Genomic DNA, 20,056 nt, shown 5'->3' with positions numbered 1-20,056 from the left:
TGCTAAAAGGATATGGATCTAAAGGGTCATTGTGATGATGACTCACAGTGATCGAATGCTTTTGTATATTATCCACCAGTACAACATCATGTAATTGACTTACTATAACTACTTACTATATGCTATATTATCTTACTATACACAATCTTGAAACAAATTGTTTTTTAGAGGGAGTTATGTATAAGATCAAGATCTGTTTATTCATTATTTTTAATACTTGAGAGAATGAAGTGGCATCTTGCACGAAAGTGTGCACTTGTTCAATAAAAACCCTGCTACCTTCCCCCATGGAGAGGATTTGGCTAGTGGTGGATGAAAATAATAATTAAAAAAAACATGATACATTCAAACAAAACTCAATGGGGAATATGTACCGAGAACAACGATTTTTTAATATTTGAGTAGAAAGGAAAAATTCTCCTTTCGAGAGACAAAACTGAAATATAATATAATGTTATATTGTATGATTTTATGGATGATATGTATTATTGGATTTGTTTATTTGATATTATATTATGTTAAATTATATTATATTTTTATGTTTTAGACTTTTCCAACCATGAAGCTGTGTTGACAAATATGAAACCACAACACCCAACATGCAACAGCAGTCTGCAGATCCTCCCCTTTATTTCGAATGGCAAGTTGTTTGTTTCACTCATACCAGCTGCTAGCTGTTCCAATCGGGGAGCAAACATCGGGTGGTCCAGTAGCCCTCTGTTTCGCTGTTGTACCAACTGCGTCAAGCCTTTGGAAACTCACGGTGAAGATGTTCCTGGATGAACAATGTTGTCTTCAAAATAAAAGCAGCACACTAAATAGGAAATTGAAGCTAAACAACGGAAAATCCCGTTTTCATTTTGTCATTTTGATAACACCATGCGCCAAGTTTGAATTGCAAACTGTAAATACTGCCCTTTTGTTTTCTAAATGAATAAAATGTATGCTATTACGGCAATCATTTCTCGAGTTATTTAATAGTCTATGCATCATCTCTTGGAATAACTACCTCTACTCCTCCCTTTTAGATACGATTATTTAAGAGGGAGGCTAAATATTTGAAGATATTAGGGCACATGTGCAAACATGTTCTCCCAGAATATGCTGACAGCACAACATCCACCCCTTGTGACATGTACTTTGAAAGAGCAATACCGGAAATAGTAAACAACGGCGCTGGAGGCTGGACTCGGGTGGCTTGACACTTGGTCGGTCGGTTTACCTCATTGCTTTCTTTATTCCCCCCTCTTCTCCCTTTCTTTCAATAAGCTTTTGTCATATGTGTGTATTTATTTATTTATTGATGCTTATTTAAAAGTGTATAGATTTTCCTTTTAGCTGTTCATCCAATGAGAAGACGTAAAAGATGGAGCTACATATACTAGAACACAGCCTGAAAGTGGCGAGTATAGAGAAGGAGGGTATCCAGATATGCACTCATGGATTAATAAAACTCGCCTTCTTGGCTTCTAAAACTAGGTAAGTGTTTTCACAGACACGATTCACGTTAACAATGCTTGTGTGTTACCTCTCCTTGTGCTCCAGCTTTATATGTATTACCAAAGGAGTATCGTAACACTACAGCAAACTAGTGGCAAGGCTGCATCAACATGCTTTGAATTTGGTCGAAATAGCCAAATTCTCGGCCCAGTACAAGTCTTATTAAAATATAGTTTATTAGCGACTGCAAATATGTTGCACCAGTTACAAGGCCTACCCATATTTTTTTACCCTTATTTTGTGGTGTCATTTTGTAGCTTTGTGTCATCTGTAGACTAGCTGGGTCGACGCGAAGGGGTGTGAGAACACTTAGCCTTCTCATTGTTTTCCTTTAATAAACACTTAGCCTTCTGATTGTTTTCCTTTAATAAACACAATCGTCTCACATTGAACTGAGGATGCAAATTCTAACAGGAGTTTTGAGTTACTTTCTTGATAATATCCCAACATAATTAAGATGTTTCAATGGTTGATGGGGCCCCCCTGCATGGCTTATCTGTTTGGTCTTGCACACTATCGATTAATTTAATTTGTAACCCTGTCATCATGACTATATAATGTCTTTTTTTAATGGGGATGACATTCACAACATATATTATAATAGTATTCTGTATTACAGTAAAAGTCATTTTATCTTGTCAAACATTTGTTTTAAGTTAACTCAATATTGCATTGTTGTGAATGAAATATATTTTGTGCAACACAAATTGTACAGTAAGCATAAACCCTAATACTAGCCTATATTGTAGTATACTTTATTTGTGAGGTGTTTAAGGCCTTCTCGCTGCATGAAGGTTGGTTGTGGCAATATAACAGAGGGTAATAAGATCAATGACATATTAGTAAACCAATCAGTAGCCTAGGTCACAACCTAGGCTTATGATTGGTTGGCTAATAAATATCTGTTGAGCCCATGCAATGCTTGTATTTTTGAAGATGGCTATGGTCACAGTATTCAGTATCAGTACTGGGCCTAATACTAATCTGAGAAGAACACGAAATCCAGTTGAATATCTCCTTGATTATTATGCAATAGAGCACAAATCAACATGCAACACGCATGCTTTGAATTTCCACTAAAAACAGCTTAGTCTTGTTTAGGAAATTATTTCCTTTTGTTCTGTCAGCATCCCTGTCTGTAATAATGATAAAACATTAAGCAGGCTCCTGTTCACATGTTTCTAGTCTTCTCAGAAACTGTATTATTATTTTTTCAATTCATCATTGTAGAATCCCTTGTAAGCCTTTTTTTTTATCACTTAACCTTTAGCCGTGTGTGTGTGTGTGTGTGTGTGTGTGTGTGTGTGTGTGTGTGTGTGTGTGTGTGTGTGTGTGTGTTCAAGTGATCGTATTGAAATAGGCCTACAGGGCATGGATGACGTTAAGGTACAATGGTTGTGTCCCGTTCATGTAGGCCTCCGAGGTTAACCCCTAATGAGTTTGCAAAGCAGGACATCCGATCATCTCCCATGTTTTCCTTTACTTCTAGCGCTCAATGTAAATTGCAAATTGTGGCTAGGAGTTATCGTTACATTTGACCTTTCCTTTTGTGGTGTAAGCTTTGTGTCCATTGTCGGCTCTCATCATCTTTGTTGTTCACCATTCTACATTTCGTTTAATATAATTTAATTTTGCTCAAAAACACTGGAACAAAAACATTGTTTATGAGCACTACTGCCAGTACGGATTACATTTTACACCAATAATGACTGAATAACTGATCATTATGTGATGAAACAACTGAGACAAACAGACCTACCCTTGTTAAATGTTGAATAATTGGAAATGTGTGACATATATTGGCTTCATATATTGCACATGATATTCTTTCCAGAATAGAATTTGACTACTCTATTGGATTACATTTTTAAAATGTATGCTGTTGAGGAGAAGTGAAATTAGAGTTTGAAGAGGATATAGCCTGTCTTCATCTTACTCAAGAAGCAATGCATTTTCATAGAGAAAACAGCAACGGAGTCAACACTATGATTGCACGGACACTATGATTATGGAAGTTCACCAACTGCACCAAGCACATTACAGAAGATACCTTCAGCAACCCTATCTTCTTTGCTAAGGCCACAACTGTCTTCTGAAAATTGAACAACATGGAAATGTGTTATTTCGCTATTTATTTCATACAATGATCCAGGATCCTTTCTTAATTGTGACTCTAGTTTCTAACCCTAGTTTCCTTACAATGGTCCATCTACCTGAAACAGTGAGAGCCGACTCCTGAGTCTGTTTCCAAGGATTCCAACTCCTTCAGTTGTCCTTTTGAAGGGATTTTCTTGCTTTGTCTTTGTATTTTTCTGTTCTTGGTCGATCCATATCTATTAGAGTTGGGGGGTTGTGTGAGGGGGAAACTATTTGTGGCGGCAGTCAGGCTGTATCTGTGCAGGGCTTTGCGTATTGAACCAAAGTGTTGCTGTGCTGTCAGGTGGCTCAAAGCACTACAGAGCGAAACACAGTGATGGATATTCATCTGGAGACTCCTCGTCAAGTTCCTTGCATGCGCTTTAGAATGCGTAGCATGCTGTCTGTTTGGCTGACTCAGCCGACCTCGGACATGCAGGGATTCATTCGCATCTCTTTGCTTTCTGAATGGACACGAATGCTGATGAGATGAACCATGGTTAACAATGTCACAATATGGTGACAAGTCATAAATATATGTAGTAGCCAAGCAATTGTCTTAATAAAAACATTGCTTGTGACAGCCATAAAGGTTGAGTAGGTTCGAGGTAGATGAGTCATGTCAAGGAACTTGGCAGCTGATTTTGATTAATGCACAAGAAGTAATTGAATGTTCCCTACAATCAAATTCTTCACACCTTTAAGCCAAAAGCAAACCGTTTGCATTCAACAAACAGCCACCGGCCTGAAAAGAATCTGCAGAGTGTTATGCACAGTTTAGCTGTTTAATGTGCAAAGCATCTTGTTACATACTAGACCCTGATTGGGTCTAGGAGGCGTTGCAATCACTCCTGCAGTTACACAGATCTCAACATGTGGCCTCGGTGGCCACTTGTGATCGGGTTCTGCTTGGGGATCGGGTTGAGTGCCCACCGCCCACCTTCCCACATTCAACATGCAAATAAATGTTTACATCCATCACTTATGCAGTGTTTGCAATGCTGCTGCTCAATAATAAAAGGATGGCACCCATTTTGTCGGACACCACGCCTGTTAAAACTACCCATACGGTGGAAATGCGTGGTAGCTCTGTTTATGGAGTCTTCAGCGGTATTCATGACAGAAGGCTAATCAAAAATGTCTGATGTCATCATGTAAGTGTTTGTCATCTACTTCTGGTAAACTGTTGGGAGCAAATCATCAGGTGGGCCTACATGTACGCGTTTCCAGCTGGCCTTACAATGTGGTCGTCATGTGATTCACTGACCTTCTCCTAATGTGGTTAAGATGATGAAATTCTCTTTTTGGTCCCAGGTGCATTTGCGCCAAACGGTTGGATCATGCGTTTTATTCTCAGGTTTTAGTATAAGCTCGTTCTCTATGGAGTGCACACAGTCCACACTGCCTGTAGTGTTGGGAAAACAGTGAAACGTTTGAATGATAATGCTTTCCATTCCAACCTTATGAACTGTCAACAGCTGTCTTAACTCGTTTACATGTTGTTCATATGTGTACTCTGTAGGGACGTACCTACCTACTTTAAGCACACCCATAACCAGCAATACGCTTAGACATAGATCCAAGAGGTCTGTTTCTCCAAGCGTATCTAAAAAGACGAAATGTAGTGGAAAGGATTATGTTTTCCGTAAACTTCAGGCAGAACAGATTAATGGCCTTTCACAAATTCCTCTCACAGCAGTTGACACCAACTTCTTGAAAGAAAGATTTGTCGAGCGAGCTGAGCACCACCATATCTTATTTAGTTAAAGTGTGTGTGTGTGTGTGTGTGTGTCTGTCTGTTTTTGTGCTGCCTCACTGGTAATTCTCACATTGACTAAGGGACCATGATTCACTTGATGGTAAACCTTAGTGATCCTCCTTATCACTCCTGACAGCATGCACACCTGACTCATGCTTGTGCATGTGTGTGTATGTGTGTGTGTCACTTCCAAAAATGGAATTGGTAGTGGGTTTCCTTGTAAAAGGGTGATTATGGGCGGAACATCGCGTTAGCCTTTTAACACTTTAGCATCAGCCGCGCCTTCCTTTCCCTAGTCCCATCTGGCACCAATGTTAGCGCTGTCTTCACACAGCAACGCAAAGTGGGCTATGGGTGTAGGTGTCGTCCTGTTCTGAGAGGCCATACTTTTTCTCCTATTTCCTGTTGCTTATTAAACAGTATGAATGCACCCTGTTTAAGCATCAGCCTCTTTCGCAGGCCTACCGCTTACAGGCCAGTGTGTAAAATGTCGGTAGCCACTAGTGGTGAGTTTGCAGATTGCAATCAACAACTGATTCCCGTCCCCACTCACCACTCCTTTTCCTAAGATAACGGTGGCCTGTACTGGCCTGCATTGTGTGACGTACCAGTAGGTAATTCCATCACTATAGCATTGAGTAGCCCAGTTTCAAGTAATGAGGATTCTGTGAAGGTAAAACTATAGGTCACATATTTTCTTTATTTGATTTTAAGTTTTTTTTAAAACCCAATAAAAATCTGGGTGCTGAATGTAACTGCACCACCATTTTCATTTTGCAAAAAGCAACAGACATTTCAATCATACCATTGAACACTTGCCAGTGGTTGATGATGTTGATGGCGTGTGAGAGGTTTAAGCTTGGAAACTTATAGTGTAACGGCACGGTTTGTGTGGAGCTTCGTCTCGCCAGCAGCTGATTTTGCCTTGGTGTTCAATGCATTTTATGTATAAAATCGCTGATTAAAACGCTCCTATTTAACAACGGTATTAAAAAAGTTTCCCAAATGGGTTGTAGCCTTGGGGATAACACAGCCCCCTTCCTTCCTAGAAGCCTAACATTGAAAACATTATAACATATATAAATATAAAGGGATAATTCTAAAGTACCAAACACTGCTAGGGTTATTTTCATGGAATTATACACAAATAAAAACATACTTGATGATTTTATATGCAGTGTCTGCCCAGCCCGTTCCGCTAGATTCCACCCAATTACACCTTACACCTCCCCACTACACCTTTAAGATCCAAGCTTTACACACAAGAGCTATGCATACTCTTTTTTTGTGTTTTAATTGGCTAAATCTTCAAAGAGGAAGTGAAATCTGCAGTCTTGGATGGATCTGCAGATAGATTAATCAGTTTGGCAAAGTCAGAAGTATAGACAGCTATTCGCCTCTCGTTGGGTAATATGCTGACTATTACCAAGGCAATTTGGACATCAATATAGATTACACCCCATAAATTGTGCCTTCTATCGAATATCTATACGCACAAAAGCAGGTTGTCCCTGAAGTCCTCCTGTAGGTGTAGATGTACCTTCTACACCTCACCAGGGGCGTAGGAATGAGTTTAACATTGGGGGGGACACATATCGGAAACCTGACAGATCCGTTAATGGTTTGAACAGAAATACGTCATAAATTAACTACACTGAAAAAATGTACAAATATATTTTATTCTACTAAAAAAATATATTTGTAAATGTAAAGGAAAACACATTTTGAATGGCAGTAAAGAACTGATAAATATCAAATCAATGCTGTAATTGCACGCTCAATCATCCAGTTTTTTAGAATAAGAAGCGGTGACAGGACGCTGTGCTGCGCTTTCAAAATAAAATAAAATGTTTTTCTCCCCCGGTATAATTTTTAGGTGGGACAGATGCGCCTGTCTCCGATATTGGAGGGGACACGTCCCCTCCGTCCCCCCCGGTTCCTACGCCCTTGCACCTCACCCTTCTCTTCTTTCTCCGGTTCCACAGGTGTAAATTCTTCAGTTTGACCGAGACCCCTGAGGACTACACCATCATCGTGGACGAGGAAGGTTTCAAAGGTGGGCCTCTCCGGGGGCAATTATGTTGCCGCGGCAACGCCCCCCCCCCCCCCCGCGCCCCCTCATCATCAGGCAACCGAGGAAAAAGGGAAAAAGAGCATGTTATGTAACGTGTGGTGGTGTGGACGGCACGCGTGTTGACCCACGCTGTTTGACTACATATTGCTTCAGCGCCTGTGTCATTACATATAACCAGGGCTGCCTCACACAGGGCTGCCCTGTGTGAGGCAGCCCTGGTTATATGTAATGACACAGGCGCTGAAGCAATATGTAGTATGTAGTATGTAGTATCTCTTTTTATTTTTTTATTTTATTTTTGTTCCCCCAAGTCGCTTGAGGGAGCGACTCCATGTCATTACTGGCCCTCGTTGGTTGCCGTGGATACACGGACTGTTGTGTAACAGCTCGAGGTATTTTCTGCGTCTCCCTGCCGGAAGGCACTGAGGGGGGGTTTTCATGCTCCGCTCTGCAGAGCCTGAACTCCACGTGAGGCGCGGCCGAAGCAATAAGGCCCCGTAAATCTCTTTAATCAGCGATCCACAGAAAAAGAAAAGGGTTCTGATGATATTGCATTGACAGTTTTAGGTGGTATTAACGTCCACGACTGATCCAAGGCCATTCTGCGTGCTGAAAGGCCACAACGGCTGTTTTGCTCCACGATATTTATCACGAGGGAGCAGAAACCTATTTAGCGGGGGTATGCTCTTATTGGTTTTGATTTTGATTTCCCTACAAGTCGTAACCAAATTTGATCCAGCCATGGGAACTGGATTGAGAGGAATCCGCAGAATAGGAGGCAGGCTGATGTCCTCAGTTGGCACTGTTTCTGCACTTTCAGTCGGTTCCGCCAGCAATAAGTGTCACTCTAAATCTCTCTGCTGTCGACAACGCTTTATGCTTTTCTACCGCTTTCATCCATTGTTTCAAAAGTAATTCACCTCTTTACCGTATACGTATGTATGTAGTGCAAAAACAGAATTTTAAAAACGCATTTCATTACATGTCATCGGGATACATGTGTGCGCAATGTGTATTGTGTGAGTCTAAACCTAACCCTAACTTAGTTAAAAGAGCCAATATAATAAAACCATTATCCAAAGTGTAGTTATCACTTCCTTCCTTCATCATTACCCTCTGTTTACTATCATGTCAGTATACATGGTGCTACAACAAAGGCCACTAGATGTACATGTTGGGTGAATGACAACGTCTCCCTCCTTTGTGATTTCAGAGCTGCCCGAGTCGGAGCACATCAGCGTGGCCGAGGCCACGTGGTTGGCCCTCAACGTGGTGTCGGGGGGCGGGAACGCGGCCAACTCTCAGCCAATAGGCGTCACCAAAATCGCCAAGTCGGTGATCGCGCCGCTGGCCGACCACAACATCTCCGTGTTCATGCTGTCGACGTATCAGACGGACTTCATCCTGGTGAGTGCAGGGCTCCTTGCTCTGTGCCGGGGGGGGGGGGGGGCACGTTGTACGTGCTTTGTACTCAGTGCTCTTCAGTGCTGTTAAAGAGAGTGTGAGTGGTGGTTTTAAAAAGAAAAAAGCCCTTTTTCTTTTGAAGATGGAACTGAAGCGCTAGTCTGAAGCGTTTACAGCGCCCTCAAAGAACCCATGCGTAGCTTAGCTCGCTACCGGGGTGCCTCTGTGACTGCAGAAGGTTGAAAACGCCTTTTATCCGAGCAATGGGTCTGAACATGAAAACACAATAACAGTAAAAGCCTGTGACCTGAGGGGGGCGGTTCAGGGTTGGGGGGAGAGGAGCTGCATTTCAGGTTTTCTTTTTTATGTTGCTGTTTTCATTAATGTCACCGTGGTTTATCGCACGGTTCAGAACGGAGCCTTGTTATTGGCAGCATGGAATCCTATTTTTATTGCTTTGCTCGGGTGGTGGGGGCGGTGGTGGGTGTAGGGGTGAGGCAGGCTCGGCTTGTTTATTGAAATAAAAACAAAAGAACCCACGGTGATGATTATCTTTTTGCTGGTTGCATAAGAAGGATCAGCATGAGCCTCTTGTGAGAATTCCAGGTAACATGCTGACCTCTCTCTCTCTCTTGCTCTCTCTCTCTCGCCCGCTTACCTCTCTTCCCTCGCTATGCAACAATACCTTGATTGCAGGTGTAATAGAGAGACGGACTGGGGGGGTGGAGGCAAAATACCCTTGATCCTGCCTGTCGACCCCGCGGCTGACAGCTCCTCAATCTAAAGCATACATCTGCTGCGTTCCTGTTTTTCTTTCTCATTCCTGCATTCTTTTTTCTTCTCTGTCTTGATCCCTGCCTTGCTTGGTGTGTCTGATTATATTACCAAAGGTGACAGCAGGAGAGAGAGAGACTCTCTCTCGCACACTGGCGAATGCCCTAGATGTATATTTATATATTTATATCTATACACTATGCTTTTATCTCTTTGTGCAACAACATGCTGTGTTTGCATGCTTGTGCATGTGTGTTTGTGTGTCTTGAATAGGGCCTCTTTTGATTTAATGATTGGCTGTGCCCACAGCCCCGTAGTAGAGTGCATTCATTCTCCAGCGAGCCACAGCTCTGCCCACTCCCAAAGGGCTTTTGCAAACTACAAATGAGAAGAAGTCTTAATCGGGCTCTGTGGGAGAACACACCACCCCGCTGTGTCCAAACATACTCTCGCTCTCTCCCCCCCCTCCCTCTCCCTGTCTCAATCTCTCTCTCCTTCTCACCAGGTTACAGATTCACCAGTGACTGCATTGTGTGTGTGTGTGTGTGTGTGTGTGTGTGTGTGCGCGCGCACGTAGGTAGGTAGGTAGGTGCATAAGTCGGTGGGTGCGTGTGTCTTGACTAAGGTTTCCATCATCATTGGGAGCGTTACTTTATCAGGGTCTATAACGTCATTAAGTTCTCTCCAGGATTTGGTCCCCACATTGGCCTCTGATCCGTGTGTAATGCAGTCCCAGCTATTTATTCAGGGGTCTGGAGTGTCCTAAGCCCTTCTATCTGGAAAACTGGAGGACGATAAGTTTTCCAATTTTGAAGCTATTAAAATGCAAATTAGACTGCTTTAGCAAGAAAGGGAAAATGAAAAAACTTTATTTTTTACTCTCATCATAGGTCATATCCCTTGCCACCTCTTCCAGTGTGTTTTATTACAATGTATGGTTTGCAGAGAGACAAAAAATATGCAGCATATCCGGAACAGAATATACTTCAATCCACATTCGCACAACACATTGTGCGAGGCAGTTTCAACCCCTCGTCCCTTCAAGTCACCCGATGTTTAGCACCTTGCTTTTACGTATCACTTATGTTTCGGTCGCGCTTCTCCCTCTCTGCCCTCAGGTTCGAGAACGAGACCTGCCCATGGTCATGCACACGCTGTCCTCCGAGTTCACCCTGCTGCGGGTGGTCAACGGGGAGACAGTGGCCGCCAACAGCCTGGGCGTTACCAACGGCTTCGTCAAGCCCAAGCTGGGTAAGAGGCGCCGGACACACAGTGACTCAGCAGACGTGGGCGCTGCCGATCAGGATGGAGAATTTGGATTGGAGCGTTTACTGTGGATGACGATAGTTTATGTATTTTCCTACATTTTGATTGGGAGTTTACTGTGGATGATGGTGGTTGTCGTACATGCCTACATTTTGATTGCGCAAGCAAGTGAAAAAACTTGAAAAATCAAGTCTGTTTTTGAGATATTCTCTAGACAAGGCTTCAGATATTCCTTTAGAATAGCTGCCAAATACCGAGCAGCTTATTTAAAAAAGTTTTACATTCACTCAGACTGGTTTGTTTGGAGACTTTGGAGCACAATAATTGCAATGCATTGCTCTCCTTTGTGAAATGTAGCATGCTTCAGAAGCCAGAACATCCAGTATCTTGACTTTGTTCTGTTAATCTTGTCCAATTGGATGCTGTTTTTCTTGTGGTATGAAAATATGTCCTAGGTAGACGCTTGTTGTTGGGCCCACACTGTTTGGAACCAGATAATTCAGGGCTAGTTTTACATGGCACAGAGCAGTGATGACAATGCACACTACACACCATGTACTATTGCAGGCTGAGCCATTCTAACTTTGTATATTTTATAGATTAGATGAAGATACATGTAGATACAATAAATAGTAAACGCTGTTTACTAAAGGACTATTTCATATTTTAAGACTTGAAATAAATGACTGTGTGTGTGTGTGTGTGTGTGTGTGTGTGTGTGTGTGTGTGTGTGTGTGTGTGTGTGTGTGTGTGTGTGTGTGTGTGTGTGTGTGTGTGTGTGTGTGTAGTGCCCCGCCCGGTCATCCACCCTCTCTCCAGCCCCAGCAACATGTTCTGTGTGACCAGCCTGGACCCCGACACCCTGCCCTCTGTGGCCACCCTCCTCATGGACGTCATGTTCTACTCCGGAGGGTGAGGGGCCTCTGGGGCGCGTTGGGCGCAGGGCAACTGCCAGGCTAGGCTAGCTCAAAGCCTTTCACCTTGGGATGGGTCTGCTCGCCTTACTGTTCTGCATGTACTCAGGAAGGCTACAATATGTGTGCTACATGTGTTTTTTGTTACCCAGGCTGAACTTTCTTTTGGCGTGATTATCTTGAAAATGATTGTTGTAGTCGTTGATGATTATATATATATTTTCAAATGATGATTTAGTGAACCCCCAAAATAAATTCCCCATTATTTCTTGGCCAAAAAAACCAGTGACAAATTCAGAAGCAGACACGCCGTGTTTACCGTATGAAGAACAACATTCAATTCATCTTCCCTGTTAAGAATGGTGGAAAATACCATAGTGGCAAGGAAGCACACTCACTTTTTCCATTGAACCAGACCCAGACGTCGGGCCATTTATAGCCGGCAACACTAAAAAGACCCACGCTTCCCCTTCGATACCTTGTGGTAGTTCACAAGTTGTGCCCCGGGGGCCTCCAGGAGCCGATCCGAGACACTGTTTAACCAGGCAACGAGTCCACCGGCGGCGCTTTGATGGCGAACAACCTTTAGAAAGCGGGAGTCCCTAACACCGCTGTGGTGTCGGGGAGGGTGATGTAATACCTGGGTATCATTAGACTGCCGGATGACACCGGCCTCTCTCCCCACCCCCTACGCAGGCTGAAGGAGGCGGGAGGAGGTGCTGGCGAGGACTCCAGCTACATCCGCTTCTTCTCCTTCTCCCTCATCGAGGGCTACATCTCTCTGGTCATGGACGAGCAGACGGCCCAGAGGTGACGCACACACACGCACACAAGATCACTGCAGCCCGTCTGTACCCAGGCCCGCTGGTGGATGAACCAACGGGTTCTTGCCGACGGCCGCCCGGTGAAACGCAGCAAAGACACACAATTTAAAAACGAATGGGTCTATGAAGTAAATTGATTAAAAATGGACAAATAGGGATTTTAAAGTACACTGCAGACATGATTTAAGCGTCCACTGTTGAAGGAGCATGAAATCTCCATGATCTTAGAATGAGAAACATTGGTTGAATAAATAAGTCATACAATGTGATTGTCCGGTCCAGTCCTGCATGTTGGAATGAGGAGCAAACCCAGAGTGCTGCTCGCCTTGGGGGTATCGACTGTAACATAAGGTATCTTATTGATGGTCAACTCCCCCGTAGTTGTCAGGGGATCGTTGCCAGAGAAACCACCATGACACCATAAGGTGTAAACAAGGTCAGTGTAGGGGGTCAGCAGGAGAACATAGAGGGAGAGCATTGAGATTCAGACTCATCATTGGTACATTTTGAGTAATGAATGGAATTCAATGATGAGATGTGTATCCTATGCTAGTGTTTGCTTCTTACATGAAACCTCATTGAGATTCATAAGACAATAAATGATCAGTCCTTTGTAGGACCCTCGGTATATAAACCAAAGCACAACCACAGGTCTAACATTGATTCAGCCCATCCCCCCCCCCTTCCCCCCCCCTCCCGCGGGCGGTCCCGGCGCGAGGGCCAAAGCAGCGTATTATTTCTACCGCCGAAGCACAAAGCAAATTTGCAGTGTGTTGCCCGGGAGCACGCGGGGTGATCGGTTGCTAGGCGATGGAGAAGCGGCTGCTGGCTCCATGCACCTTTTATGCGCCAGTGACACAGCGGCTTTCAGAGAGAGAGAGCTGACTTATGCCCTCCTCCTCACTCACCCCCGTCTGCTCCTTCTGCCCCGCCTCCCGTCCACCCCTCTATGTGGCTCTCACAGCGCTAGAATTGAGAGGGAGCTGACTTATGGCCTCCTCCTCACTCACCCCCGTGTGTCTCCGTCTACAACCACCACCTCCACCCCCCCCACCCACCTCCACCTCCACCACTACCCAGCACCCACCTCCACCTCCACCACTACCCAGCACCCACCTCCACCTCCACCACCCAGCACCCACCTCCACCACTACCCACCTCCACCACTACCCAGCACCCACCTCCACCTCCACCACTACCCAGCACCCACCTCCACCTCCACCACCCAGCACCCACCTCCACCACTACCCACCTCCACCTCCACCTCCACCACTACCCAGCACCCACCTCCACCTCCACCACTACCCAGCACCCACCTCCACCTCCACCACTACCCAGCACCCACCTCCACCTCCACCACCCAGCACCCACCTCCACCACTACCCAGCACCCACCTCCACCTCCACCACTACCCAGCACCCACCTCCACCTCCACCACCCAGCACCCACCTCCACCACTTCCCACCTCCACCTCCACCACTACCCAGCACCCACCTCCACCTCCACCACTACCCAGCACCCACCTCCACCTCCACCACTACCCAGCACCCACCTCCACCTCCACCACTACCCAGCACCCACCTCCACCTCCACCACTACCCAGCACCCACCTCCACCTCCACCACTACCCAGCACCCACCTCCACCACTACCCAGCACCCACCTCCACCACTACCCAGCACCCACCTCCACCACTTCCCAGCACCCACCTCCACCACTACCCAGCACCCACCTCCACCTCCACCACTACCCAGCACCCACCTCCACCTCCACCACTACCCAGCACCCACCTCCACCTCCACCACTACCCAGCACCCACCTCCACCTCCACCACTACCCAGCACCCACCTCCACCTCCACCACTACCCAGCACCCACCTCCACCACTACCCAGCACCCCCCTCCCTCCCCCACCCACCTCCACCTTGTGGGGTTCACACAGTGCTAGGTTTGTGATTAACTAGCAGAGTAGCGTGGCAAACGACTCCTGCAATGACATGATCGAATTAGGACTCCAGTCCCGCTGAGACAGTGTTTGGAGCACGTAGGAATAGGTGTGCGTGTTCATTAAAATGAAAATGTTTATTCTGAGGACAAATATGCCCTGCTAAAGCGTGCAGTTAGTTATTCCTTTCTGACGCCCTATCCATGTCTTTCGTTGTGGGTTATGATTGACTGGAACCATAGCAACTTCATAAGGAAACAGCGGGAAGTGGGAGAAGAGGTAGAAGTAGCTCCTTGAAGCAGCACAAAACGAATGGGGCCCCTAAGCAGTGAAGAAACGATGCTAAGTTGCAGATATATTAAAGAACATTTAAAAATGGGCCATGCAGTGAAGAGACATTCACCAGTCTAAGTCTAAGTTATCCAATAAATCATGGTCGTCTAATATGTTTTCACTGAATTATTACTATAGACTACTTTGAATGAAATGTTTATTGAAACCGCAACAGTCTTTTTCTGATACTGCAAACAATGGTGCAATGAAGCAATTAACTAATAAAAAATAATTAAGTAATTTATTCATCTAAAATCCAATTTCATCTGTTTTAATAAGGTGTGTCATTAACAAACACCTTTTAATTCCAATTAATTTCTTTAGTGTGGTGTAATGGAATTAAACAAGAGCCCAGTTGGATGCATTCATTACAGTAGCCATCAGTGTTTCTGATCGGTCAGGCTTTTGTATTTATCCATCATGCAAATATAAATGTATGTTATTTATTATTTTATTAATTTAAGCTTTTTTCTAATGAAACGCATTCATGATAATCGATTATTCACCATAGCACTTCCAATAATTACACCATTATATCATATATATATATATATATATACTGATTTGTCATTCATGGTATTCTACGGTATGTTTTTTCTGAAATGAGGACAGCTGCTAAGAATGTCGAGACTGTTGCTTTGCAGGTTATTTTGAACTAGGGAATGGATCGGCCAATTTATTTTGCGAATGCATTAAAAATCAATTAAATAAGAAGAAAATATGATCTCTTTGTGTAAAATGACTGATTTCTTTAGTAAGTTGCCGTGAAGTAAGCGGCGCGCAATATTTACACAAAAAAAAGTTGCTCAAGCACTGCAGAAGAATATTTCCGGCTGATTAATTCATCATATCTTAAAGTAACTCCTACCAATGGTTGGTAACTTTAGTGTCAGTGGTATAAACCATATAGGGGGGGTGTCCTGTTAGGGGGAGATAATGAGCTACGGGGCTGCTGATGCTGCCGAGCCAAAGCTGAGGTTCCTGACCACCACCGGTTTGGTTTGTTCCTCCGCTCTTACCTTGATCTGTGCCACAGACTAAGACTTAGGTCATTGTTCTTTAGGGGTGTTCTTGACTTTACATTACTCCATGGCTGGAGTGATGTAAAGTCAAGAACACCCCCAAAGAACAATGACTTAAGAACACCCTACCTCACAAGAAGAGAAGTAAACCCAGTATTATGTGCTGAAGATCAACATTTATACTTCAATTCCGTAATTTACTAATGAAAAAGATGCCAAAGAGAATACATGCACACATGTTGGTTGGGCTTAAAATTAGCTTTGGGAAAACTATAATCTTCCATTAATTATTGTCTTTGAAAAAAATAATATCTATGTTATATTATATGAGACAGCCCCCTATTGATCTTAAGCAGGTTGGTCCCCCTACAGCGATGGGTCACCCATTCCCCTCTGCTGGCCTCTCCATGCAGAGTAGCTGCGTTAGAAGTGGCTGAGCCGTGCACACTGGATCCTGACAGAGCGTCCTCCCAGACAGCCCTGTGAACTGCTGCATTATGTATCCTCTCCAGATTCCCCAACAATGTCCTCTTTACCAGTGCGTCCGGGGAGCTTTGGAAAATGGTCCGCATCGGTGGTCAGCCTTTGGGATTTGGTGAGTACCGCTCAGTGATTCAGCCTTCAGATTGGACGGAAAGCTTGTATGTTACAAAAAATACATGGACGGAATCATTTGGATATCTGGATATGGATGACTTAACCGAGAGCTTCAATAAAGCAGCTTGACCCAAATCTGCTCTATGTCATAATAAAAAAAGACCAGCAAAAACAGAATGTTAGGAAAAAAGTGTTTTTATTGTTGTTAGTTTTGCTCAAACAAGACCAACAGGTGGTCGGGGCTGCAAAGCCTATTGACTCATTTTCATTGTTCCTGGAACCCCAAAATAGAAGTCGTGGGAGTCGTGCCGGAAAAATCGCTGTATCTTATTTTTCACACAACCGCAAATTGAAGCAGGCTTTTATTTATATCACTCAACCTCCGCCGCTCTCCAAAAGCAGGTGCTATCTGGACCCACCGGTGTTGTTCTAATGAACCGATCCACTTCTTTGGTCACATAGCTGAGCAGGATTCAGCTTCAGTGATCCATGTTTTGTGTCTAACCTTTATTCAGTCCTTCCCTTTCTCATTGAGGCAAAGCTCCTCTTTTACAAGAGAGTCCCCGCGGAGAAAAAAAAAGTAGAAAGGTGTTTGTTGACTATCTATCAAGTCGGGGTGAATGATTTCTAATAGTTAACTGGTGACGGTGTGGTGTGACTCGCGCTCTGCTCCCTTCTCCAGATGAGTGCGGTATCGTGGCCCAGATCTCAGAACCACTGGCCACCGCTGACATTCCAGCCTATTACATCAGCACCTTCAAGTTCGACCACGCCCTGGTGAGCTGACCTGCCTAATCATTACCCGTACTGTGTGATGAAATGCAGTAACGGCACACAGAGGAGAACGCTTCTGTCCTGCTCTGCTCTGTGTCCTGCTTTCTACATTTCTTCTTCACACTAATGCCAACAGACACAGTCTTGGACGTAGTGTGATATTAAATATGGATTTGCCCATATTAGTGTGGGCATGAATTTTTAAACCTTCATTTCATTTATGGAACGCCTAGAACAATTGTTAAGGTCCAATGTATAAAGTTTAACACATGAATACAATACGGAAGGTTCTAATGATTAAATGTCTTCTGTGCCGTTTTGACTCACCGGCATGAATATAAATGTATAGGAATAAACTAAGCCAACCACCTAGTGGTTGCTACGAATAACGCAATCAGTGTGGTGCATTGTGGGTTGCACATTTTAGGAAACAGGACTCTGAACTTGAGGTGGGCTTAGCATAAGTGTGGCTTTCATTCAGCGACTCTCCGCTTAGGCTTAGGGGAGGAACAGGCTTACCTCTGATCTTAGCAGGAGTGGGTTGAGTTGATACTCAAACACAGGTTGTGTTGTGTTGGCTGCACTCGCTGTTCTTCGGCCATTGAACAAAACATCCCTGTGCCCTGCCTTTTTTCCAGGTGCCTGAGGAGAACATCCAGAGTGTGATTGGAGCTCTCAGGACCAATGGGAGCGCGGGACAGTAATTGTGGACGACGAGGTCGACTCAAGTGTTATTGCAGACCCCCCACCCCCCCATCTCCACTCCCCCTCTCCTGCAGAGTCTTCACTCCCGCCTTGAAGCTTTTATCATTGTCCAAAAGAAAAACAAAACCAAGTGCCAAGGGCTTTATCGGCGATTGGAACGTATGGTATGTTGTTGGGGGTGGGGGTGGGGGGGATGCAGGTGGATGGATAAGAGGGGTGTTTGGATGTGGACAAGGATGCCTATGTTCTAAGGATACTTTTAGTCTGATTCTTTTCATCTTATGACTCTAGCCTTCAACTCCCCACCCCCCTCTACCCTCCCTTGATCCAGCACTTGAGATCCGTTCTCTCTCCTCCTCCCTCCCTCCCTCCCTCCCTCACTCTATCTCCCTGATAGCTGCTGCTTTAGTGTTCAAGACAGAATAATATCTCAAGGTTTTCTTTCTGTAGTTCCCTTTTTATTTTTTTTGCTCCCCTCCTTCCCCGTCGGAAGGAGAGAATGTACTGTATACAACCGTTTGAAGAGAAGAATATCCTTTATCCAGAATCAGTGGCGTGAGCGTTACCCCTCCGCCCCAAACCCCCTCCTCCAGCTCCCCCTAGACAGATGGGACTTTGTCAGTGCCAAGATGTTGGAATGCCTCAACTGATGCCTTGTCAAAAACAAAATGATAACGGAAAAAATAGAATAAAACGTGGGCGCGCTAGTGGAAGGGAGGAGGCCCCTGACCGATGGAGTCAGAAGCGGCGCTAACACGCAGTCGGCGACGGACACGAAAGTCTGGCTTTCCCTTAAAGCTCCCGAGCATCCTGGTATTCTTTTATACATCCATTTTGTTTGTTGTTTAATTTAATCGCAACACAAGACAACCATAATCAAAATTCTGTACGACCTTGTAAATGAAAAAGAAAATGAAAAAAAATTACCAGGTGAAATGATACTCCCAAGGTCTCCGCATAGATAACGGTTGTATTTAAAAAGAAAGTACTTTTACTTAGAAGTACTATACTTTTTTTTTTTTTTTACACAATCTGAGAAGACATGACGACAATGTATCCGTTTTGTACCGAGTAATAATTAACTGAGCCACTTTTGATTAATTACTATAATAACCACGGTGACATAGACATAAGCTAATAGGTTCATGCGGGGAACTCTTTCACTTTAAAAGCCCCCCTCCCCAGCTCGTACCAGCTCGCACTTTAAGCGGGTCGTGCTCACTGCAGACCCGCAGTACTGACGTGAAATGTGGGGAGGGCCGTTTAGCTCCGAAGGACCCGATAGAGCAGCACATTGACATGTATTGGTCTTAAGCATTTAGGTGACTGTGCTTTTTCTTTTTTCTTTGTTTTTGCTCTTTGTTCCTTGCTTTACCACAAGTTGCACCTAACAAAAAGAAAAGTACTTCTGTTTGAGATTTTATTTGCAGAAAACCCAAGTATTTATCAGTGTTAAAAACATGTTGAAGGTGACCGCTCTTAAAAAAAAAAGGAAGAAAGCTACTCTTTGTGTGCGTGCGTGCGTGTGTGTGTGTGTGTGTGTGTGTGTAAAGGAGAACGCATACTGAGCTCCTCTTTTGTCTCGACTGACGGATCCAGAAGATTGTCTTTGTGCAGTTATTTGCTCCTCTGTGTTAAAATTGTACTCAATAAACTGGCAACCATAACATTTTAGCCAAAACTGTTGAGTCTATGTAAAGCATTCATACTCCTTTCAGTTATATTCATCAATTTACATTAAATGGGAAATTAGTTTTTTCAACTGTAGTTTTATGTTTAAAAACAAAATGTGGACAAACGGTAAACTATTTTTATGACCTCTTCTTCCATAGTTTCATGTAATGGTGTCAGTCACTCAAGTAGCTTATTTTACTGCCTTGAGGTCTGCATCCATTTGTTTATTTACTGCTTCATTAACATCTCCGCAATAGCCAAGCATGATGGGGTTCAGTGTCATGTCAGGCGAGGCAAGTCAAATGTCAACTAGTACTAATTTAAGACAATCTCAGACAACCCACAATCAGGGCCATA

General features: G+C 44.1%; 1 protein-coding gene across 1 annotated transcript; it reads left to right on the top strand.

Moving 5' to 3' along the window:
• Window positions 1-1,208: 1,208 nt before the first annotated feature.
• castor2 (cytosolic arginine sensor for mTORC1 subunit 2) lies at window positions 1,209-19,613 on the top strand. The gene is made up of 9 exons (XM_079737837.1): window positions 1,209-1,479; window positions 7,381-7,451; window positions 8,683-8,876; window positions 10,766-10,898; window positions 11,702-11,825; window positions 12,524-12,637; window positions 16,462-16,544; window positions 17,229-17,323; window positions 17,959-19,613. Exons 1-9 carry the CDS (start codon window positions 1,367-1,369, stop codon window positions 18,022-18,024), a joined length of 993 nt encoding a protein of 330 aa, XP_079593963.1. The 5' UTR covers window positions 1,209-1,366; the 3' UTR covers window positions 18,025-19,613.
• The last annotated feature ends 443 nt before the right edge of the window (window positions 19,614-20,056 follow it).

The sequence above is a fragment of the Pollachius pollachius genome, assembly GCF_949987615.1.
Source record: "Pollachius pollachius genome assembly, chromosome: 6".
NCBI lineage: Eukaryota > Metazoa > Chordata > Actinopteri > Gadiformes > Gadidae > Pollachius > Pollachius pollachius.
The sequence above is the reverse complement of the archived record's forward strand: the minus strand, read 5'-3'. Positions and strand labels throughout refer to the sequence as shown.

Coding starts and splice junctions, on each gene's coding strand:
- castor2 (XM_079737837.1), top strand. CDS start 1,367: ATGGAGCTACATATACTAGAACACAGCCTGAAAGTGGCGAGTATAGAG. Junction 7,452..8,682: donor GGACGAGGAAGGTTTCAAAG/GTGGGCCTCTCC, acceptor TTGTGATTTCAG/AGCTGCCCGAGTCGGAGCAC. Junction 10,899..11,701: donor CTTCGTCAAGCCCAAGCTGG/GTAAGAGGCGCC, acceptor GTGTGTGTGTAG/TGCCCCGCCCGGTCATCCAC.